Source organism: Chiloscyllium plagiosum, chromosome 4 (assembly GCF_004010195.1).
Source record: "Chiloscyllium plagiosum isolate BGI_BamShark_2017 chromosome 4, ASM401019v2, whole genome shotgun sequence".
Lineage (NCBI taxonomy): Eukaryota > Metazoa > Chordata > Chondrichthyes > Orectolobiformes > Hemiscylliidae > Chiloscyllium > Chiloscyllium plagiosum.
Genome location: NC_057713.1, coordinates 108424288 through 108449041, shown reverse-complemented (window position 1 = coordinate 108449041; position 24754 = coordinate 108424288). Strand labels below are relative to the sequence as shown.

The window sequence follows — 24754 nt, the reverse complement described above, 5'->3', positions numbered from 1 at the left end:
GGTCTGTTTGGTGGTGGCGGAAATGTCGGCGGATGATTTGGTTTATGCGGAGGTTGGTAGGGTGGAAGGTGAGCACCAGGGGCGTTCTGTCCTTGTTACTGTTGGAGGGGTTGGGTCTGAGGGCGGAGGTGCGGGATGTGGACGAGGTGCATTGGAGGGCATCTTTAACCACGTGGGAAGGGAAATTGCGGTCTCTAAAGAAGGAGGCCATCTGGTGTGTTCTGTGGTGGAACTGGTCCTCCAAGGGAGCAGAATCGGCGGAGGCGGAGGAATTGGGAAATCTACTGCTGTCCCAGTCAACGTGTGTCACTCAAACAACACATCCAGGACCGAATCTTAACATATTTTGGTTAAGTGTCACTTTCATCAAGTTTCGTTGGGGATTTTCTCATTGAGGCCTAGCATGTTTTCTTGCACCATCATTCCAACGTCACCCTATTAACTACCAATCACCTATGGCCCACCACTTGCTTGAATTACCATTCAACCCGCCATATTTGAAAATACTCACCACTGCTGGGATATCCCAGGATTCCTGGCACCAGCAGTGTTGTTAAAAGGTCATTGTGTACCTGGTCAAGCATTGGCAGTCTGGAGCTGCCCTGTAAGGTTCATGACATTGGCACCACGCTTTATGGGCGGGACCAGGAGACATTGGCAGTGCTCGTGCAAAGGAGGGATATCCTCTTTTCACAGAATCAGCAGTGGAGGCATCAACTAAAGAGCATGCAAAATGGCCAGATGTTGTACTTAGGTCAGTGTTGTCTCAGTCATCTGGAGGATCACTCAGCAGTTTAAGAAGATCAATGACCTTCTCCACTCTGTCAGGGTAAGCATCACTGTCTTTCTACCACTACTTCAAACTTACTCTCTCTGCTGCTATTGCATACACGTCCCAAGATGAAGTTCATGCTCTACCTCTCTCACTATTGCATGCAATATCTTCCCTCATTACTGTCATCCAACCTAATCCTCCCTACCACAAACACTTCATGGCCTGTGCACAACCTACTCACTCTAGTGGGACACTTCTCCAACATCCCATCTCTTGCACGATAAATAATGTCAGCCTCTTTAATTGTACTCAATCCCTTCCTTTTTTTCATTCCAGTAGAAGTCAGCCAACCATTGGACAAAAGAGCTAAGACTGATGGCGGGGTGCTAGGGTACTCCTCATCCACTACAAGGAGAGGATCCTGATCGTGACAGCACTGAGCATCCAGCTGACCTCTACAGAGTCTGAACTTGACTTACTGTGTCAGATACCACTGACTGAAAGAAGTTTTCTTTCACTTCACGGAAGACTATTCCCCTTCAAAATTGAAATACTGCCATTTGCTTGAAGTACATTTGCGTGGTTGCTGCTGGATATGGTGCAGGTGTGAGATTGATGTTGCATGATGCTGTACAGTAACTGCTCCACCCCTTCACTGATCATTGCTAATAACCATGACAGGCTGCCTGGCCTTTTGTGTCTGCACTAAAAGGCAAGTCCAGACAGAAATACTGTATGCCCCTGTTAGCTCTGGCTATGGGAGCAAAGCAATAAAAGGCAAGACAGGAGTGCTGTGAACATCTAGGTGGACGCTAGGTGAGTGAGTGCTAAGAAATCGAGAAACTGTCATGTCCGCATAGGCAGCCTGGTCCAATCCATAAACTGAGAGCCTCTCTGTGCACACAAATTGTCGTTGAAGCAGCATTTCAAAGATAGTTGCTAATGAGCTAATGCCAGCGCAGCATTAAAGTGCAGAAGCATGCTGTAAATGGCTGGAGATGTGCTATGATTGTGTGGAGAAGCTGACACATGTCAGCTGCCAATGTAAATGGATGTACGCAGATGTGGCCATGAGCATACTCTGAGATGTTGCTTCTGAATGTGTGGAGATTCGGAGGAGCAAGCAGTGAGCTGCGAGTTGCCAGACACCTGCATTGAGGTCAGGTCAGGAATTATTGCCATCAGATTTCTATCTGGCTGGTGGAAGAATTGGAACCTGCATAATAATGAGATTAGATTAAGTAATGATAAGTGTAGTAATGAGAAATAATACCAGTTAATTGACCTCTCACTGCTCACTAGCAAAAATCTCATGTCAACATCCCAAACTTAGTTGGGAAATGTGACTTGTTACTTTTGACATCACTAAACCTTTCCTGTGATTCTCCCACATTTTGACATAGTCTACATCACTCAAGTGCTGGGAAGATTCCAAACAAACAAACAGAAGATCTGCTCATTTATTTCACAGCTGTCTGTGGGACCTTACTGCGTGTAATTTAATTTCTGCACTTAAATAGATTACAGCAATGTCTACACTTCAGTGTATTGGTGGCTAAGTGTTTTGGAGTACCAAAAGTAATGAAATGTTCTGTATAAATGAATAAACCAAAAGGTTTCTCCAGCAATTTCTGTACTGTGCAAATGAAGTTATTTTCATTTATTATAGATTTGCAATTTTTCATTTTTAGTTTGCATTCATTCTTGTACTGAGTTCAAAGATATCAAAGGTTCTCACTGCTCGAACTGCTCTGTGGTATAAAAGCATGCATTGGCATCTCCCAGCAGCTCAATGCACAAATTAGAGAATTTGTCAATCAAAAATACACTTAATGAATTTTAAATCCCATTAAAAATAGGTTTGGAAATTAACATTGATCAAATTTAGAAGTATCTTGTTGGGGTACTGGAGACCACCTATTCTGACTCATGAGCCTCCCACAGCCAGTCACAAGCCCAGGTTAAACCTGCCACTAAACTCAATTAAAAAGACACAGGGCTTCCCAAGAGCTTGCTTCAGCAAATCAAATTTACTTGGGTTATCACCAACTTGGAGGTATTCATGTTTTGGAAAACAGCAATCCTGGCATGTAATAAGCACAGTATAAAAACCGAAAGGAAAACAGAATGTGCCAAAAATATTCAGCAAGTCTGGCAGCATCTGTGAAGAGAAGTTGAGTTAATAGAAAAACACAGAGTTATAAGCAGCTTATAGGGAGTTTATAAGGAGAAAATTGCTGCGCATTCTAAGGCAATTCCAGCCAATACCAGAGGCTATAAACAACCCAGTTTTCAAAAGTTCACTCCTGAATTATCAGCAAAATATCAAAGCCAGTTAGTCTTGGCACTACACAATAAAGTAGAAGGTGACCACTAACCCAACTGGCCAAATTGTATCACCATATTGTCTCAACTAGTTATACGTTCACTCATACCTGAATACAACTATGATCACAAAAGCAGCATTCCAGACACATCTGGATGAATACGTGAATAGGAAAGGAATAGAGGAATACGGATCCTGCAAGTGAATACAGTTTTAGTAAGGATGGGCAAAATCTGTCGGCACAGTCTGTAAGGCCAAAGGGCCTCTTCCTGAGCTGTATTGTTCTTTGTTCTTTGTCATCTGCTGCTTAGCCACCAAAGTGGTCATGTGATAGTATTGAAGCAATGTGTTTGTGATATTGTTTTTGAAAAACAACTCCTTGCAGATAAATCACCTCAGGAAAGTACAGACTACATATCAATTTAGAGACAGAGCCATTCACAACCAAAAGAATCAGAACATATGAAATTAAAGTAGCACTAGGCCTTACCACCCCTTAAGCCTGCTCCACCATTCAATAAGACAATGGCTGAGTTTTGTCCTCAAACCAATTTTTTATGCAATCCCCATATTTCTTTGTGTTTAGACTTCAAAAATCTATTGAAATCAGACTTGAATACACCTAATGATTGAGCATTCTTTGGGGGTACAGAATTTCAAAGATTGGTAACTTTCTAAATGAAGTTTTTTCTCCTTTCTCAGTCCTAAATGGCCTACATCTTATCCTGAAATGATGGCCCCAGGTTCTATACTCTCCAGCCAGGGGAAACAGCCTCTCAGCTTCTACCCTGTCAAACTCTCTCAGAATCTTATACATTTCAATGAGATCACCTCTCATTCTTTCATTCACAATTAGTGAAGTCTGTTGGATGAGCACATGTAGTTCAATTCTCTTTCATCGAGTTAACAATAGAGTTCAATGAGTATCTAACCACCCACATGAAAAGCAACTGGATTGCTAGGGACAATGAATTACTAAGGCAACTGCAAACTTCAGTGACTCTTGAACAGAGCATTCACAAAAAAACGTGTTTATGTAGTAGTAAATCTCTGCAGGGTCTCAAAACACTTTGGAACCAGAGGACTAATTTTGAAGTGATTATCTCAGCAAATGCAGTGATTCACAAACAGCATTTGTTTAACAAACTTACTATTTTAGATACAATTTGATGACAAATTAATATTGACCAAGCCAAGTCTTCTACAGCTTGCCTTTGACATATGCCTCAGCTAGCAGATGCAATGTTGATTCTATGTCCTATCCAAAATAGAGCTCACTCTCAATAATGATCATTTGCTATCAGTTTGAACCCAGAACTATGACTCAGGGTTGAAAATATCTTTCACTGAGCCAAGCTGACATATAAACCTCTTAACACTGTGAGACTGCATACAAATAAGATCCCTTCTGTCTACCTTCAACTAATTACAGTAGAAACTTCTTTAGTGGAACACTGTCCTGTGGTAAGTAACCTGCATCTTACAGTAAAGCAAATGTGTCTGCCTTTTACAATCTTTAAATGTAAAGTATGTAGATACATACTTTAATTTGTCTAGAATTGTTTGATTGCCCTGCTGGCACAGTCACAATACTCCAACCCTCCCTTTGTAGAATATCTACCTTTGGGAGGAGGGTTGTTTTGAAGCAGCAAATAGCAAGATTCCTTCTTCTTCCAATGTTGGAGATACATATCATATTAGCCAATCATAAGATAAACTGCAACAATAAATATCAGGCTACTGTTTAAATAGAAGGAGGGGCAATGCAGCAGGGGAGATAGTGAAATAGTGTTAAAATTACTGATTAGTAATCCAAACATCCATGTAAATGGCTTTGGTTCAAATTCCCACTATGCCAGGTAATGAAATTTAAATTTAGTTCATATATTTGTAATGGAAAACTAGTCTCAGTAATGGTGACTATGAAACTATCAATAATTGTCATAAAAAGCCATCTGACTCACCAATCTCCAATGTCCTTTAGGGAAGGAATTCTACTGTTGTTCTTCACCACTTCTCAGGTGGAGAAAATCATACGCTGTGTCATAATGGCCACAAATGATATTATATGGTCCATAGATTAATATCTTCCATCATTTTGCTCTAATATGTACTCTGTTAAGGATGTTTCACAATGCTTTGTTTGACAAGTTTGGGATCTTGTAAATTTAAGACAATTACTTATCTAAATAAAGTTGTAAAATTATTCCTCTTTATTTTAGTCATTATGTAAATTAAATACTGCAAAGGAAACTTCAGCAACATCACATTTCCACAATGGAGCATCACACAAGTCAAGCAAAGGTTGAAGAATCAGCGTCACAGGATTAAAAACAAACTCTGATCCATATCCCAGCTGGTCAAAAAATACTATGGCCCAACTTTTCACAAAAACAAAAGAGCTGAACACCTTACCCAAAACGGGACCGGACCCTCAAGTTCAGAAGTCCCTCCTCACTTTCAACAGTTGCTGCTTTCACTAGGAGTTGGGATTGAAAGGGTGCTATTTAGCCATGTGGAAAACTTGAACCAACAGAGCCATATGAACTCCATGGTGTCTTCAAACAAGCAACATTTTTGATAGAGTAAGGTCTGTTAAGAGTAGACACATGTGTAAAAGGTTGCAAGCTGTCAAGTTATTCAAATCCCCAGCTTTTTAAATTTTTAAAGAAAACAACCTGATGTGGTTCTGATTTGAAAAAAAAGACCAGTGCTTTGGAATTTCAATGGCTGTTTATTGACATAAGCCGGAGGAATATCATCATTGTAATGGTACTGCTTGGCTGCTTAAACAATGGTCATCATGGGGAAGGAGTGGGGGGGATATAAAGTCATTGTGGGATTGATAACTTCAAGTGGTTACAAAAGGATCAGCTGTCTTTGATATGGGGCTATAAACACTAATATTTGCTTATATAAGAGATTAACTCCTTGAAGGGATTTCAAGGTATTGAATGGCTTTTGTCAATCAGAGTTGTCATTTTTAAAATATGGTGAAATCTGTAAGAGATTCTTTGGAACTTTGTTAGGTGGGCGGTACGGTGGCACAGTGGTTAGCACTGTTGCCTCACAGCGCCAGAGACCCGGGTTCAATTCCCGCCTCAGGCGACTGACTGTGTGGAGTTTGCACGTTCTCCCCGTGTCTGTGTGGGTTTCCTCCGGGTGCTCCGGTTTCCTCCCACAGTCCAAAGATGTGCATGTCAGGTGAATTGGCCATGCTAAATTGCCCGTAGTGTTAGGTATAGGTGGGGTATGGGTGGGTTGCACTTCGGCGGGTTGGTGTGGACTTGTTGGGCCGAAGGGCCTGTTTCCACACTGTAATGTAATGTAATCTAATCTATCCTCAGCATGGTTCCTGATATCTGTCTCCATGGATGAGTCACATGAGTTAGTGTGAAGGGTGAAAGAACAATCAGTGGTGGATGGATGATTCATTAACATGAGTTCACACTAAATTGATAAAAGGACTATAAACAACCATGTACAGAATTTGTGGCAGGAGAAGAAATAATGATATGATGAGTTATCTGAGTTGGCATCAAGTTAGATAGGGGCTATAAAGAACCATCAGGTGGATAGAGGGACATTAGTTGACACAGAGAGTGTAAGGAGCCATAGAGCATGGGCAGAGTAGCATTGGTTGGCATAAAGAGTATGAGAAGCCATGGAGTTGGGTAGAAGAGGATAGTTGGGTAGGCTTATGTGGAAGGTATGAGGAGACAATTGTGGGGGGGGGGGGGGGGGAACTAGATGGCCAATATAAAGTAAAATGACTTGGCCTGGAGAATGTCTGGGGGTGAGGGATAAAGGTTACTTTTCCTACAACTGGGATGAAGCACCAGAGCATCAAACAGCATCTAAACAGCTCAGCTCAGCACTTGTTAGGCCCTCTGTGAATGCATGCACACACAAACACATATATACACACACACACGTACACACACAACACACACGTACATACACACACGTACATACACACGTACACACACATCTATTGAATTAACATTAAAGTACCGTAGTTACCAATAACCATCAATTACTTCACTTATACATCCTTTGTGTGTAAATGCAAGCAAAGTGTTCACTGGCAATTACATTCAGGAACAGCATTAGATGATCCAGATCCTGCTCTTAATGCACACATGTATACTTCTAACAGGAAGTCATTTGCCAGCAGGAATCCTGGCTGAAATCCTAAACCTAGCCCAGGGGCATTTAAAAGACACCATTGCCATCCTTGACTGAGAGCAGTTAATTCAGAAACTGAATGCAGCGTACGGGTTAAAATAACTTTGTACATTTACCAATTGAAATATCACTATTGCATCTTTCTTCACTTTTACAAATTATTCATAACCATTCATAGAATAAGTAAAAGTACATCGATGGGTAACAGAAGTCTAAATATTTGTCTCAAAATTAGTGAATTTAACTATTACAATCATCTTAAAAATAAAACACAAGGAATCTGGTCATTGCAAAGCTTGCATGTGCATCAGTGAGCTAAGACAACATGGAAATGAAAGGGTGCACAGTTAGCAAGAGAGGACAGAGCACTAGAAAAATAAATGAAAAAGAAATCAGGATTTTTTCTCCCCTTCCTGTTCTGAAGAAAGATGACACAAAGACACAGAAAGAAATATGAAGCGGCATTCGTTCAAATGCTCGCAAGTTAAAATGCCCAAGTTAACATCCACAATTTGATTAATGTGCTCTCAACAGTATATTTGAAGCCAAATTCAAAAATCAATAGATATGTGTTGTTTGAAAACCCATACAACAAAAGCTGCCATCCACCTATTAATGTAGGTGGTTCAACAATTTCGAGCTTTATACTTTTTCATCTCCACAGACTTTGATCAGCCTTTCTGAACAGTATTCTCAGAAAGCAGTTTATTACCCACTCCATCAAGTGATCAATGATTTCATTAATATGACAGATCACAAAACTGTCGTATCATTGATACAGGCTTGAAAGATGATTCCAGTTTCCTGCCACATTTCCACAGTCTAGGATACTTACTGGCAGCTCGACTCCATTCAATATTTTCACAGACACAGAAAACTAAAAATCCATTTTCAAACCAATTTCAATTAGAATCCAAGAGTTGTTATCACAGGTGCAACAGAATGGGTCTGTAAGTGGAAAAGTCGTCTGTCCGTTCTGAAATGAAACCTTATCTGTAGCCACAAAGATGGCTGAGGACAGCCTATCTGTAATTTACTTTTTATCCTGTGTTAACTTAAGCTTACTTCTGTCACATGGAATTCCTACTACTTGCTGTTAGTGGGTAATCTAAAAGCTTAAGGAGTGTATGTGAGCATTGATCTTTTCTGCATGAACTTTCCTTTGAACGTTTGCCCCCACCCCACAAATTTTAAATAGCTCAAAATTACATACCAGAGTAAAGATCTGTACTTTTAAATATTACATTATTCTGCAAACACTACATTAGTTTAAGCTTCATAGCTGTGAAGCAAAGAACATAGTTTTAAATTTTAAAAATGACAAGTGCCGTCTCTACCCATTGCATTCCCAGGGATTTTCAATTGCAAGGGCTGGAACATTAGTATTTCATTAATTCTGCACCCAAGTAGAGAGGCTTTTCTCTCACCTCCTCCAGTCTCCTTTAGCAAATTATCCCATGACGGTGGATTTATTCTCTCAAAGACCCCAGACTTTGAGAAACAACAAAAGAATCAGAAGACTTTCTGGTCCACCTGCCTGGCAAATGATGAAGCAGGGAAAAGCATCCCCCAGAGAAACCAATCAAACCATTGTGTGGCACAGTCAGACCTTTTCAACTGTCAAACCAGGAGAGGTGGAAAAAAGATGAAAGAACTTGGGATGAAGCTACCGTTTATGTAAAGATACAGGATTGGTCTCCCAAGATTTAATAATTGGAGTGGTACTCAACGTTTACTTTAAAAAGACAGCATGAGCTAGCCTGACCAATAAAGAAATAAAAGTTAATGTAAAATCCCTAGTCTTTACGAAAACAACTATCTGAAGTTGAATTATTAACATTTAAAGCTCGTGAAGTCCACTTAACAGACACTTAAACTGTTGGAAAAATAAATTGTTCTGTGGCTTTTCAAATACAAAAATAAAGCACTTATTCTTTAAAATGTTGCAATATTATTTTAATCTCTATTTTAAAATAATTTAGTGTGGCCAGAGTATAACTGTGAAAAAACTCGTAGACAATATTCATTTCGAACTCAAAAACACCCCAAACTCCCAACAAAAAAAGTGACATTTTTATGAATTCTAGAATGTTTCCTTTTCATTTTGGTAGGTGGGTGGATTGGGGGAAGGGAAAGCAGCAGGATTGTAAGAAAGGTTTTCATAATAGGGCTAAAGTCTGCCCTGTCCCAGGGGAGTCAGAGATCCTTATCAGCTACTGTGGATTGGGTTTCATGGCATTCCTAACTGCCTTCTATCATAATGTGAGAGTCTGCACACCCGACCCCATCCCCCTACCCCCTTTCAGAATGTTTAATGCAGGCTTAGCTCTCCATATTGCTCACTGCCTCTTTTCAACTCTGACCCACACAACGTGAGTCACGTATTACTTCATTCGGACCATGAGGCCATAAATGGGTAAAAAGTTTTGACACTCCTTTAACAGCAGCATTGCTGGAAAGTACAAACTACTGCTGCAGCAGGAAGTGTTCCATGCAAGAGCCTTACTGTTTGTTTTTTATTACTACCCCAAGATGATCTTTTTTGTTCCCTCTTGCCAAACTCCCCAGAGTTAAAGATGCTAATTAAAGTGGATGGGGAGGGGTGACACAAGAATTCATCTCCGTCTCTATATTTCAGGGGTGGAGCTGGCTGGGGGAGAAGATCTCAGGGGTAGGGAGAGGAATCATAAAAAACTTTAATTTTTAGGGCAGTTCCTCCAAATTCTGCAACACTACATTGTCAGCTCTTACACAATTTAAAAAGAATATACACCTACCATTTGGAACAAAAGAGCAATGAGATTAAAGGAAATAGCCACATCCATGACATTAATGCAGTTTTCATTAAGTCACAGTACTCAATAATTTACACAGTAGGAACCTATCCATCAAATACATAGTTTTGGCAGAACTGATTTTAAGGTTCAGAGCTCTGTTCAAACATCAGCAAATATCAACATTTCAAATACAAAAGCTTCACAGATATTAAAAGCATTAGCTGTCCTCTTGAGTAGATGAAAAGCACCTGCACCAGGCAATCCAAACATATTGTGCTGAAGATGGTTTTTCAGTTGGTCAAAAATGCAGATTCAGAGCAAGGACACAAGGTAGAGGGGAAGGGAACAGAACAGAATGGAAAACTCAGTGATATTCACATGGAATCCTATGCCATAAAGAGGGACCACTCAGCCCTTTATGTGTGTGCCAACTCTTAGAGTTATGTAATTAATTCCATATGCCCATTCTTTCTCTCTACCCATGGAAATAACTCCCCTTCAAGTAAATATCCCATAAGCTTTTGAAATTTACTAGAGTCTGCTTCCACTATTTGGAGGCAGTGCATTCCACATGATAACACACTACATAAAGAGAAATCTTCATCTCCTTTCTGGTTCTTTTGCCAGTTATTTTAAATCAGTTCTGAGGTTGTCAACCTTTCCACGAATGGAAATACTTGCTCCTTACTTTCCTTATCAACGCCATGCATAATTTAAATCTCCCTCAACATTTCCTACCCAAAATGAAAAAAAACTTTCCAACTTTCCCCAACTTTTCCAGTCTTTCCACATAACTGAAGTCCCTCATGTCTGCGAGGAGAAAGTGAGGTCTGCAGATGCTGGAGATCAAACTTTATTGCTGGAACAGCACAGCAGGTCAGGCAGCATCCAGGGAACAGGAGATTCGACGTTTCGGGCACAGGCCGAAAGATAAAAGGTAGGGAGGAGGGACTTGGAGGTCCAAGTCCCTCCTCCCTACCTTTTATCTTCTCCTGCTGAACACTCTCTGCTCATTCCTGAAGAAGGGCCTGTGCCCGAAACGTCGAATCTCCTGTTCCCTGGATGCTGCCTGACCTGCTGTGCTGTTCCAGCAATAAAGTTTCAACCCTCATGTCTGCACCCAGCTTGTAATTTTCTTCCTCTCAACATGTGTAAGATGATCCTCAGTTGGTGCACCGATTTTGTGCCTCAGTCTGAATCAAGCATTTTATTTTACGGATTAGCAGCCTCAGCAAGTCAGGGGTCTAATCCATAAACTTCAATTTAGGCATTTTACCAATCATCCGTGTTCTCTGTGCCTACTCTCCCCTTGCACAAACCAGAAACTACATGCAAACGACTAATCCAAACACTGCATCCTCAGTAATGACAGTTCCATGGAGGCATAACACACCACAGCATATTTAAGGCATATTTGCACATATGTGCAACTGGTAGCATCTCTTGCACCCTCTACACCTAAAGGAGAGAGAAAATAAATCACAGAAAATCTCATCAAATTACAAACAGAAGCTTTAATTGGAACAGAACCCAGCAGCATGAAAGAAAAAAATGCTCAGCATTGGTCTTAGAACAGGGATTACGTTAATTCCAAATTCTTCTTCCTCCACCCACGACCAACACTTTCCCAAAACAAACAGAAATCCAGGTGCAGCTGATCTATTCATGAGGAATGCAGAGAACAAAAACAATAATTGCTGCTCTCACTGTTAGCAAATCCCCGTATACTACACGACTTACCATTGGATGTTGTACTGGAGGCTATGGCTTTTTCACTGACATCTGTGCGAGAAGATCCCTTTACAATGGAATTCTCTACTTTTTTCTTTTCAGCTGCAGTAGTACTGTGTGACTGGGCATCCATCGTGATTTTTCATTACCTCAGCTCTCAACACCAGCACAACTGTGAGGCAAAGAAATTGAACAGTATTTTAAAATAAAATCCACATTTCATATTATAACGGTTAGACCATTGATAATATGCTAAAGGATCTGCTATATGTACTATTAGCAATATTTTCTATCACTGTTACGTTCAAACACTTACAAAGACATTTCACAACACAGCCAGAACTTTTCTGAGAGCCTATCCATGGTTTCAGTTTAAAATACTTGCATCCACAACCAAGTACAGAAATAAAGTCTTATTTTTCACTTATTGTATTGGCAAACTGCAATTGAAACTTGTCAATATATATCAACTCTCACAGGTAATCAGCTGTAAAAGCAGCTTTCTAAAATTTCAGTCGAGATAAAGTCAGGCAAGCCATACCTTTTGTATTTGTGAACAGGTTTAAAAGCTGGTACCCCAGACCTTATTTTCAATCTACTCCTGTGAATACCAATCAGGTATTGTTCAAGTGTGTTTTATTGTTTAAAACCCAGTTATGGATTTTTACCAATCGAATATTAAACAGCTAAAATAAAGCAGACATTGTTTAATTTACAGCAACTGGTCGAGTTAAAATTTTACTAAATTTTGGAAAACTACACTTAAAACAAATTATGGTACTTGATTGTGGTGGCTTTCACAGCTTTATAAAATTTTGTAAATTTCAGCAGGCCTCTGGCGTAGTCCTTGCAGTTTTGGAAAGTGGAGGATTATGCAAAACTGTGGGTACGCACCTTTATTGATTTATATACACCCCAGCAAAATAGCACTATGAATTTGTGTGAGTGTCATGAGCTGTATTGATGATCTGAAGAATACTTCTTATGCCACCTGTTACATGAGCGATGCTTTATTTATTTATCCATTGTTTTTACTGGCTGCTTTTTCATTGCATTGGCTAAAATTAATTGATAAAATTTACCCTTCTTAACTTAAAATCACATTATAATATCACATCTTCTCTTGGATCTCTTCCATGCTCTTTAACAACTGCTGTGTTTTACTTCTTTCCTACTATAAGCTGATCTGCACATTCTTTTTTCGCTATCGCCCTTTTATTCTCTTGCAGTCTTACTTTTATTCATTTCATTAGTAACTTCTTTGCCTCCTTTGGGAAGAGCTGTCCAAAACAGCAGTGTCACAGCATTCATCATCATTACATCAGCAGCAAGAAAGTTCACACTGATTGTTATCAGCGTAAAGAGCACTCTGATCACTGTGCAAGCAAACATAACATGTTTAATTTTTAAGAAATAAGCCTGAGTATTTGTGGTGTTCAGCAGTACAGCTTTGATCTGCTCTATTCAAAGTAGTCTTTGGGGATACAATCAAATTCGAACAGTACAAACTATAAAAGAAAAAAGAAACAGAAGAGAAGGCGAGAGTGGGAAATTAGACTTTGTGCTCAAGCATAAAGGCCTGTTTACCAGCCCGATTGAACTGACAAAATATCAAGGGGATTTAGGAATTCAACAAGACTGTGCAACAAATAAATTCAAATCTAGATGATGTATAAAAAGAATAAGATCTGCAATTTACCAATTAATATAGTCAATAAAAGCAAATCTTGTACCTGTGCAAATCTTGTTCCATTAAAGCTGTGTCCTGCTATTGCTCTGTACCTATGCAGTGCTCCTGGGTGTACAAACAACATATCTATTTCACACTTGTGAAGAAATTGATACTGAGTTTGCAAAAGCTGATAGGTAGTAACTGAAACAATGAAAATAAATTTAAAATTGAATTTATCATATTTTTAAAAATAAGTCAATTATCATAGTAAGGTGTTTATTCAGGTCTTCGACTTTACATGATTTAAAATACGCATGTGAGAGGAAAATCAGAAAATTAGGGATGAGCACTTACCCCAAATATCTTATTTACAAGAGCATTTTCCTTCCTAAGACAATGGTAGTAGGTTAAGTTTCCTTTTACAAGCTAAAATTTAACACAATTTCTCATTATTCTTTTAAAATGAAGCTTACTCCATTTTTTTAAATACCAGATTAGCTACTTGAGTTGATTAAAGTCAAGCAGCAGTAAAAAATATCTGACAGTGCCAAGCAGCATTTTCAACTGGATTAGAGGATCTTAATTAGCCTCTTGCTTTTTGCCATTTAGGTTTAACATTAAGGTTAACTTTGTGCCTACTGACTTAACCAACGTTGCTCCTATGTACTCTAGGAACCAGCTAAAATCTTCGCAAATACATCACTGAGAATAGCAAGATTTGCAATATTCATATAAAAGCTTCATTCAAAATGAAGATCTGAATAAGAATTGTGCCTCATTGAAATATTAACTGAAGTATAGGTATGGATTAGGAAGACAATGTAACACCAAGGGAAAAGCACAAGGTGGTCATGTATGCATTTTTATCCAAATTCAGGATGTCAGCTTTGGGGCAAAGTTAACATTCATTGCCCATCATATACTGTCACTGGGAAGGTGCTTTGTGTGCACATTCATAAACTATTCCAGTCCAGTGGTGAAGATGCTTACAGTTATGTAGGGAATTCCAGGACTTACACGGTGACAATGAGGGAAAACATATTCCTGAAACAGGATAGAATGCAACTTTGACAAGGAACTGGAGATTTTGGCACTCCAGTTACTCATTGCCAATGTCCTACTCGGTGATAATAGTCATCAGTTTTGGAGGTGTTAAGTAAATAAACATTGACAGTTTTTACATGCATATTGGGAAGAAATAGTGGCCTAGTGGTTATGTCATTGCATTAGTAATCCAGATAGCCAGGCTAAAGCACTCAGGACACAAATTTGTTGTTAACAAATCTAACCGAGTAATATCTTCCCTTATTAGGAAAGGAAATCTGCCATCCTTACTGGATCCAGCTCATATGTGATTCCAAACTCACTCACAGTTATGTCGTTGACTCTTAAGTGCCCTCAGAAATGGCCTAGCCAAGCCAGTTATGAAAGGCAATTAGGCATGAGCAACATCTGCTGTAGCGGTGTCTGTCCCCAACAGTCTTATGTTCTGCCAGACAAGCCTGAAATCTGCATTCTACCATGTGGGTACAATTTCCTTTCAACCCTTAGGCTTCAAATGGATAGTTCAAAATCTTGCGAATAAGTTGAAACTTTCTTACTTTCATGTGTTTGCATTTTATTTCCTAAACTCACATAATTTCTATGCAGTTCCCAACTCTCAGCACCAAAGCCAAACATGAAAGTTAGAGTGGTTTTCAGCTTACCATTTGCACCTTTGGCCTTCATCAAACCCTATCTGCATCACAACATCCCTGCATGCTCGTGGGCACTGTCATTGCAAAACACACACACACGAAATGCATCTTGTGAAGATGTTTTGTTTGTGTCTTAGTTTCATTTCTTAGTGCTCACTAAATTTACACCTACCCTGAAAGTTGCCAGCCTCTGTTAGTTCCATTGCTCTTTAGCGCAGAGGGAGGTGGGAGTTGCCATTCTTTGGCACAGTGAACAGTCAAGGGGATTGACAAGTTGACTATGTCAATGTCACAGCTTACAGCAGCAGCTTCCATGGAAAACACATTGCATATGCTTCAACCAAATGGCCATTTGTGAATATCAAAGTGAAGCAGTCCATAGTGGGCGGCACGGTGGTACAGTGGTTAGCATTGCTGCCTCGCAGCGTCAGAGACCCGGGTTCAATTCCCGCCTCAGGCGACTGACTGTGTGGAGTTTGCACGTTCTCCCCGTGTCTGCGTGGGTTTTCTCCGGGTGCTCCGGTTTCCTCCCACAGTCCAAAGATGTGCAGGTCAGGTGAATTGGCCATGCTGAATTGCCCGTAGTGTTAGGTAAGGGGTAAATGTAGGGGTATGGGTGGGTTGCGCTTCGGCGGGTCGGTGTGGACTTGTTGGGCCGAAGGGCCTGTTTCCACACTGTAAGTAATCTAATCTAATAGTGGGGTCAAGAAAGTTTACAGCCAGTCAAGCAGTGCTGTCACAGTCATTCAAGGGGCTTGTCTGATTCCAGTCCAAGGGCAGTTAGCTGTGGTCAGTCCTGCAGGTTGGGTTCAGTAACTCTGGAGCTTACAGGTACGTCAATCAGGATGCTAAGGAGACATCAGTCTGACAGGATGTCAACTTTTTTCTGCATTGAGACAAAGGGAGAGATTACCATGATGGATGTCCTTGGAAGAGCATATAGTGGTGATGCATTAGTACAGGTAGTAAGGTATCTCTAGTGAATGAGTGGGAAGGAAAAAGGGCATGAAAGGTTAGTAGTTTGGGAGGATAAAGTAGGTGAGAGTTATTCAGTGCACACAATGCATAGAATAATGCCAGTTGTGGTTCATGTACTTTGGAAACATGAGTATGCAGCGGCATAGTGATGGCCCTGGGAGTGCGAGATAAAAGAGAGAAGGTGGTAGCATACATCCTTGCAGACCAAGAAGACAATTCAGCTTCGCTCTGAACTGCTGGGTGTTGCACTTCACTTTGGCTACTGTCCTGACCTGGGCCACTATCTGGGTCCAGAATGGCTGAGTCTAGTGCTACTCAGCAGGAAACATTATTACTCTCTTCTCGACCACATTGTCCACCAGCATCTCCAGGTCTCTCTCAGCAAACCAAGGAGTTTTGTTTGCCTTTCTCAGCCATGTCATTAGGGAGAAGAGTTCATGAACACAGTGCAAACAGCAGTTTTAGGCTTGTAGCACCTGAAGTGCTTTGGACCCGGTGTAGCAGCAGCAGCATGAACGTCTCAACTTTTCAGTAGTAGTGAGCATTTCCGCCTTTCCTGGTTACACAAGATGGGCAGCAAGAGGCCAGCTTCATAATTAATGAGCTGAAGAATGGAAAATTGTGTGAATAAGGTCCGCAGGTGACCAGCCACCATTGATCTCATGAGAGAACACACACTACCACAAAACAGCAAAATTCAGCTGTCCAATTTATGGTTTCACTCTCATTGAGGGTTGTGGATTTCCCCAGATCAGAATTATTGCCATTAATTCACAGGATTGGCAGCATCATTGGCAATGCCAACACTCACTGTCTATTCATTAACTTTGTGAAAACCACCACCTTCAACTGTCATTTCCTCTATCACTGGGACACTATGGCTACAGTTCATCCCACCCACAAAATTCACTGCAGTATCTTGCCAAATCTCCTACAACAACATCTCCTTCCCAAACCTGCAATCTCTACTAACCAGGAAAACCAGGGTAGCAGTTGCGTTGGAATACTCCTGCCTACGCTAGGTCACATACCATCTCATCTTGGAAGTGTATCAGTATCATTCACTGTCACAGAATTAAAATCCTGGAACTTCCTTCCCAGCTGCACCATAACTACATCTACACCAGATGGATTGCAGTGGTTCACCAGGTCTCTCTGCACCAACTTCGCACACATAATAAGACGTAGGCTATAAGTCCAGTCGTGCCTACACTGTAAAAACATTTGTTGTTTGAGTGGCTTGTTAGGTTACTTCAAAAGACAATGAAGAGTAAATCACATTTCTGTGGGTTTGGAGCTGCTTCTCGGCATGACAATGTACTTCCTTAGATGCAAATGAATGAATCAAGTGAGTCTTTCCAACAATTCAACAGTGACATGGTAATTATTATCAATACCAACTTTTGAATCCTGATTTATACTTTAATTGAATTTTACCATCTGCCCTGGCGGGATTTAAACTTTTAGTTGGTATTTTCCAGAGTCAGCAGCGGATCCACAGTTGGTAATGAAGGTGGGGGTGGGGGTGGGGGTGGGAAGGCGAAATGGGTGTTGGGGTGGTATTGGCAGTTTCTGTACTTCAGAAGTTTACAGGATGTCAGTCTGTATTTTAAGATCTGCAGCCAATTAGTTGGTGGCCTGCCAGACAGCTGCTGGCTCAGTCTAAGGGTAAGCAATGGTTGCTCCTGGAGGGCAGGACAAGGTCACAGTGGTGGACGAGGCAAATAGGATCTACATGTGCTGGAACTAGTGAGGAAGGAGGGTGGGGTGTTGCAGTGATGTTGCAAAACCACAGGGGCAGCTATTGCCACTAGGAGACTCTTTGTGGAACAAAGCAGCAGAAAAGGGGAGCACCCTGAACTCTAAAGCCCATTGGGAAGCTGCTGAGATTTATCTAGCAGTCTTCTCACACAGTAGAGTGACTATCTCCCCCACCCCCCAACCACAAGGTAAGATGTCAAAAGAGGTGGGCAGTGGTCTTCAGTTGACAGTAAGCATCTCCATTGAGCTCTGCCACCTTTCCCACCACTGGTAAATTAGCATGGTGACAGAAAAGTGTGGCCCAAGACACCTTCACCACACAACACTTCCCCAGGCCATATGCCTGTCGTCCTAACTCCAGGCCCATCCGCAGAAAAACAGATAAAATTCAGCTCCTTGATTCCGGATGGTTAGCCTAGATCCGTAGATTACTCATCCTGTAACATAGATGCAATACTAAAATTCGTACAATTGCACCTAATTTACATCAGCTGGTGCATCACTGAAAAATGTCAAGAGTATGGTGCTGAAAAAGCACAGCAGGTCAACAGCATCCAAGGAGCGGGAAAATTGACTTTTCGGGCAAAAGCCCTTCATCAGGAATAAGGCCTCATTCCTGATGAAGGACCTTTGCCCAAAACATCAATTTTCCTGCTCCTCAGATGCTGCCTGACTTGCTGTGTTTTTCCAGCACCACACTCTTGACTCTAAACTCCAGCATCTGCAGTGCTCACTGCCGCCGCCATCATAGATTGAATTTAGTTTCCTTTACTGTGAAATAGAGACTCTAGAAAAAAGGTTGATATCTTCCCTTCTCCCTGACTCATGCTGAAAAGGAGTTTGACTTAACACATTATTAATGGACTAAAGACTCCTTAAAATGCCAGAGCATAGTAGGCTATGAACCATGTACAGGGAAATGGGATAGTCTACTTTGATGTTTGTTGGGAGGCAGAGACAGGGTGCACTGAAGGGTCTGTTTCTCAGCTGTATGACTCTATCTATGACTCTATTATTCTCAACTCTCATGAAAGCCAGAGTTGGTTTGATGCAAAATCTCCAAAAGGCTTTAGTAGATTTAAAGATGTGATTCTTCTCTGTTTTGTTGATGAAAAGAGACTGTTTTGACATTGATATCACCAAAACGTCAGTTGTTTTGGCTAAGGAAGTTTAGATGTGGAGATACCCAAAGAAATCACATTACTCTTGTTATTACTTGAGTCTGAGGTGTGGAAGATTTCATTAGAGATTACATGCTTCAGGTCAGCCTGGTGGCACTGTGGTTTAATAACGTAGTTTTCACTTTGGCAGGGAATGGCTCTGAATACAAGAAAACAAGAGCTGGGTAGATTTTCTTCCTTTTACAATTTTTATTAAATTTAGAATGGATGGGAATAAGTTCACTTTCTCTTAATTGTACTGAACATTAAGTGAAGTCATGATGCCACAGTACAGAATGCTGGTGATGTCTATTTAAAGCATACTTTATTGCTGTTTGCTTGCAGCTTTTTCACAAGATTAAAAATAGCTAACAATTCGTTGATTGTACACACAATTAGGACACTCCACATGCAGGTAGACTGGCACCTTGGGGTAATTTTAATCCTAAAGAATGGCAGGTTTAAGTTAGGTGGAATGTTAAAAATCTTAAATTTAAGATCAAATTGCCTTGAATCCATCTTCATTAGTTTTTTTTGAAAAAACAGAACAAGGTGAGCAACCAATCTGCTTCCAAGAGGCACGTTACCTATTTAAATATTTGAATGAGACTGTGTATCTGACAGTTAATTCTGTTTTAAATTGTATGCGAACCGCCCAGATTTCCCAGCAAAATGCTTTCCAGTACTGCTTGTGGGTCAAAAGCGCTCTCTCCCACCTCACCACCGCCATGATCCATATACAACTGTCCATTAGCCCAGCCTTTCCAAATTCCCCTGCCCACCCCAACGTTTTCAATCCCTTTCCTCCTCTGACCTCCTGAACTGCACCTTAAAATTCATCTCCTTCCCTCGCAACTTTTCCAACTTGTCATCACCTCTCCTGACCATTGAAAATCATCTTTTCTGACCAATCTCCCAGCACCTCGCCTCAAACTTCTTCTTCCTGCCCAAATCCAAGCCCCAACCTCCAATCTTTTAGTCAGCCAACAATTGCTTATCCATCATTTTCAGTCATTCTCACCCCAACCCTCTGCTTTTCAAGTACTGCATTGTACCAAAGGCCTATCCACCAACAATCAGTCAGCCTCACTATTTGGCTGGGTGCAGCCAAGAAATGGGACAAAGATGTCCTATGGACCCTGTCAATATATTCAGCAGGACATGAAGTATACTCACTCTCCTAGGATTTTATAAACATATAATTGCACCCCTGCCCTCCCATGTTCCCTATAAATATTGGAGTTTCTGTCTCCTATATTGTTCCTTTGGATCATGGTTGGATGGTAGAATAGAATATAAGAGTGGGGAAGATAAGTAGAGTTGAATATCAGGCCAATCAATTTCCTTTTTGTTACCACCTTTTAAATGTAATTATTTATATGACAGCCAGTATTGTTAAGAAAAAAAACTGTGCCTAAAACTTGGAAACAATTTATTTTTGAGTTTACCACATTTTTCTTACTGCACCCAGCTAATACCCAGTTGCAGCATAATATTGATTTTGCAGTCTCCTGTAGATTAGGGACTATGAAAAAATTAAAACTCTTCAAACTCCAATGACAAGATATGTTAGAGTCTGTGTTAAATGTTAGATGATGTTTAGCTTTATATTAAATGCAGTCTTCAAATTCTCTTGTTCTCACTCAATCAAGCAGCGCCTTCAGAAATCTAGATAAACAGACATTCTACAGCAAGTAAGTGTATTAGAAAAGGTTATGCTCTTAGCCGCATCTACTCCAGCAACATTAAAGCTGTTTTGTGTTTCAATAGAAAAGGTCTCCATCATCATAACAAAAAGCAAGAGGTGAAGTCACCCATCACATCCCCCTCTCAAAGGCAAGAATACTGCTTTTGGTATGATCTTACTTATTCTTTGAATGCAGTTCAACCTCCGCATACAAATGAATACGCTATTATCCAAACAAGAGAAACCACAGGGCACTGCCCCTTTCACTTCCCAACAGCAACCTTTAAAAAGTCACATGAGTACCATCCACAACATTTCACTCAAGACCCAGTTCTGAATTTGCATCTACTTTAGTAACAGAAGGATTCGAGTAATTCACTTCATTGATAAGTTACAAGCACTCCAAGTCAGGGAGAAAACACAAAAAAAGAGGTCAGTATTCGGGATTCTTTAAAGACTCTGAACCAAAATCAGACAATAAAGCAGATTAGAAGGAAAGAATTGACCACTCTGAACTGATTTATCCACTATTGTTGAATAGATCTATAATTCTATCAGAATAAAACAGAAATTAAAGGCACCAAATTGCTCACTTCCTGAGATACTAATCCAGAACAGCAAAGTTTTCAACCTACATTATTCTATGAGCATGTCTTTGCTTTACCAGGATTATAAAATCACCACAAATCAAGCCTGCACTTTGCCTGATGGACTATCCATGAAATTGCATTCATGTGTTTTTTCATAGGTGCTAAGTAGTTTAAAAAACTGTAACTTAATTCCTGCTTTAAAAGAGCATTAGGAAAAGTACACAATGTTCCAGATTAATTTTTCAGACCAAGAATTCAACTGTCAAATTTTCTTGACTGAGCAAGGAGTGCAAAAGGCTACCCTTATCAACAACCAGTTCTCAAGAAGGATAGTGGAGACAGCACCATATGATTACAAAGCCCCAAAACAAATTCCTACCCGACTGGCAAGGTAACAAGATTACTCAGACATTTTCTTGCCTTTTTAAACCGAAGTATGTTATTAGGTGTGTTTTAAGATTCCAAGCGATCGATCTCTGAGCAGCCCAAGTCCAAGACAATATGCAATGATTTATGATGAGAGTCTTTTCAGTCAGCTCACCATTGTAATAGCAGAATAATTAGAAAATATCAAGAAAATAAAGCTGAAAATTACGACATGTATTCTGTCTTTGCACAATGATTGCCAGCCAGTTTCATCTTCTTCAGAAACGGTATCACATTCATATAATAAAAACCACTTGAATGTCATAGATAACATCTCCAAGAATCAAACCCAGCATCTACCTTCTCAATAACTAGTGATGTTACCATCTCTGGTGAAGACAGTAATGATGTGTATTCACATTCATTCAGTCCTGCACATCTTTGACTGGATGTCAAGGGATGTACAGGACTGGGTAAGGAAATAGAGAGAAGCGTATGAGGCCTCAAAATAGTGGAAGCCCTAGAGGTATACATAAAGTGCAGAGGGTCACTTAAAAAAAAGGCCAAGCAAATTTCTCTTTAACTTGTGGCTACGCAGGTGCTGAGAGGATTGTACATGCCAATCAGCATTGGCTCCCATTTCCAGAAGCTAGAGACCCATTGACTCAAACAGCAAAGAGGGAGCATGAGAAAACACAGGCAGATAACATAAAGGAAAATTCAAGGGCATTTTATAAATCTACTGGAGGCGACAGGGCAACCAGCAAAAGAGGAAGGTCAATTAGGGACCAAAATGTGGAGCTAGCAGAAGTAAGTGAGGTTTTGAATGTGTTTTGTTTCTGAATTCACTATAGAGAAGGACGATGTAGGTCTAGAAATCAGGGAGAAGGGCTGTAATACATCTGAACAAATCAGCAGTGTGAGGGAGAAGCAATTTTATTGGGGGTAAAAGATGATAAATGACTAGTTGTAGGAGGCAAGTAGTGAGATTACAAAACTCAAATATTAATTTTCAAATTCTCCCTGGCCAGTGAGTCTAATATCAACAGTAGAGAAGCTATTGGAAAAATTCTGGGGATCAGAATTAATCTCCAGGTGGAGAGGCAAGGCTTAATCATGAATAGCCAGCATGGCTGTATTAGGGGGCCATCTAACAAATTTGATTGAATTTTTTGAGAAAGTGACTCAGGTAGTGTCGTTGATGTGGTCTACATCGGCTTTATAAGGTTTGGACAAGATTTCACATTGGAGACTGGTCAAAAGTGTGAATGCCAATGGAATCCAAGGAAATTTGGCAAATCATATCTAAAATTGGCTTTGTGGCAGGAGACCAGGGTATCTGGAAGCCTGCATCTGGTGTTGTATAACAGGTTTCAGTATTGGGTCACTTGCTGTGGTGTCAGGTTTATTAATGATCTCGACAAAAACGTAAGAGGCATGATCAGCAGATTTCGCAGATGACTTTATAATTGGTTTTGTGGTAAATAGCAAGTAGGCAATCCTTGACTACAGGACAATATAGATGTGTGATCAATTGCAAATGGAATTTAATCCTGAGAAGTGTGAGGTGATGCACTTTGGGAGGATTAACAATACAAGGTCATAAACAATGAATGAATAGGCCCAAGGAAGTACAGAGGATCAGGGGGACCTTTAGTGCATGTCCATAGATTTTTGAAGGACAGATAGATCAGGTCGTTAAGAAGGCATATGGATTACTTGCCTTTATAACCCAAAGCATTGAATAGAAGAGCAGGAAAGTTGTCATCGAGCTGTATAGATTATTAGTTAGGCCACAGCTGGAATACTGTCTGTAGTTCTGGTCACCTCACGTAGAAAGGATGTGATTTTAGAGGAGATTCACCAAGATCTTGCCTGGGTTGGAAAGTTTCAGGCATGAAGGGATAAACTTGGGTTGTTTTCCTTAGAACAGGAAAGGCTGAGAAGGTAACTGATTGAGGTATACAAAATTGTGAGAAGCACAGACAGGAAGAAATTGTTCCCCTTAGTAGAGAGTTCAATAACCAGGGACATAAGGTAAGAGATAAGAGGTTCAGAGGGCATTTGAGATATTTTTTCTGTGTGCTGTATGCATATGTGTTTGATGATGTAGGCTTTCTGTGCTATCATACACTGACATCAGAATCTCCAAAGTGCTTGAATGATGAGGGCTACAGCAGAATCACATGAGAACTTCAGAAAGGACTGTCTTGATATTGGAAGCAATTCCCTGCATTCTTTATGCACCTGCTGGTTGGCGAGGCACGTTTCTCACAAGGCAGCAGTGAGTTACCAATGAAGACGGAATATAGATTGTTGATGCCTTATTAACAGCACAACTCACCTCATTATATTCAGCATCCCACCCTACCAAATAGAGTCATAAGAGTCATGAAAACAGACTCTCTGTCCAACTCATCCATGCTGACCAGATATCCTCTAAGTTTTTACCTTAGATTTGTGTTCCTGGTTATTGATCCCTCCACCAAGGGGAAATTTTCTTTCTGTCTTTGCCCTTCACTATTTTAGACATCTCAATCATGTACCCTCTCAGTCTCCTCTGCTCTGAGGAAAACAGCTCCTGTCAATCCAAACTCTCTTCATAACTGACATTCTCCAGCCCAGGCAACATCCTAGTAATCAGGCACGACAAGGCACAATAATTTCTCACTACAGTACTAATTCTGTTCTTGTTAATAGAGCTACATCCTTTTACTTTCTTGCGAAAATATTTTAAAATATCAAGACTTCCATTATTCTGACCCAGCACGATCAATCTGTATCCATGCCAGCGTAATGGTTATTATATTAGACTTCTTTATTTAACCATCATGTTCTGAAAATTACATGCATAAAGAGGCTATGATTCTGTTCCTGCGCCATCTTTCCCTTTTCTCACCTTACTTCCTGATGCACTCTTATGGTTGCTCCATACCTTCCTTTCATACTTGTTATCATTGCTCATTGTGCTACCCTGTTCTATTTATTCTGATTTGATTTGAATTATTTATAACATGTATTTTGTTACAAGTGTTGTATAGTGTCA

The 24754-nt window shown here is 40.3% G+C and overlaps 1 protein-coding gene across 2 annotated transcripts in view; it reads right to left on the bottom strand.

Annotated features, from left to right (window-relative positions):
* The window catches only part of LOC122549307 (transcriptional activator GLI3-like), a 396212-nt gene that overhangs the window by 337041 nt on the left and 34417 nt on the right, over nt 1–24754 (bottom strand). The window contains exons 2-3 of one of the 2 annotated variants that reach the window (XM_043688905.1): nt 13531–13592; nt 11807–11969 (exon numbers count right to left, since the gene is read on the bottom strand). In XM_043688905.1, coding sequence (XP_043544840.1) covers nt 11807–11930 — 124 coding nt within the window. In that variant the 5' untranslated portion in view covers nt 11931–11969; nt 13531–13592. The remainder of the gene's footprint in view (nt 1–11806; nt 11970–13530; nt 13593–24754) is intronic. The other variant, XM_043688906.1, reaches the window with a different exon arrangement.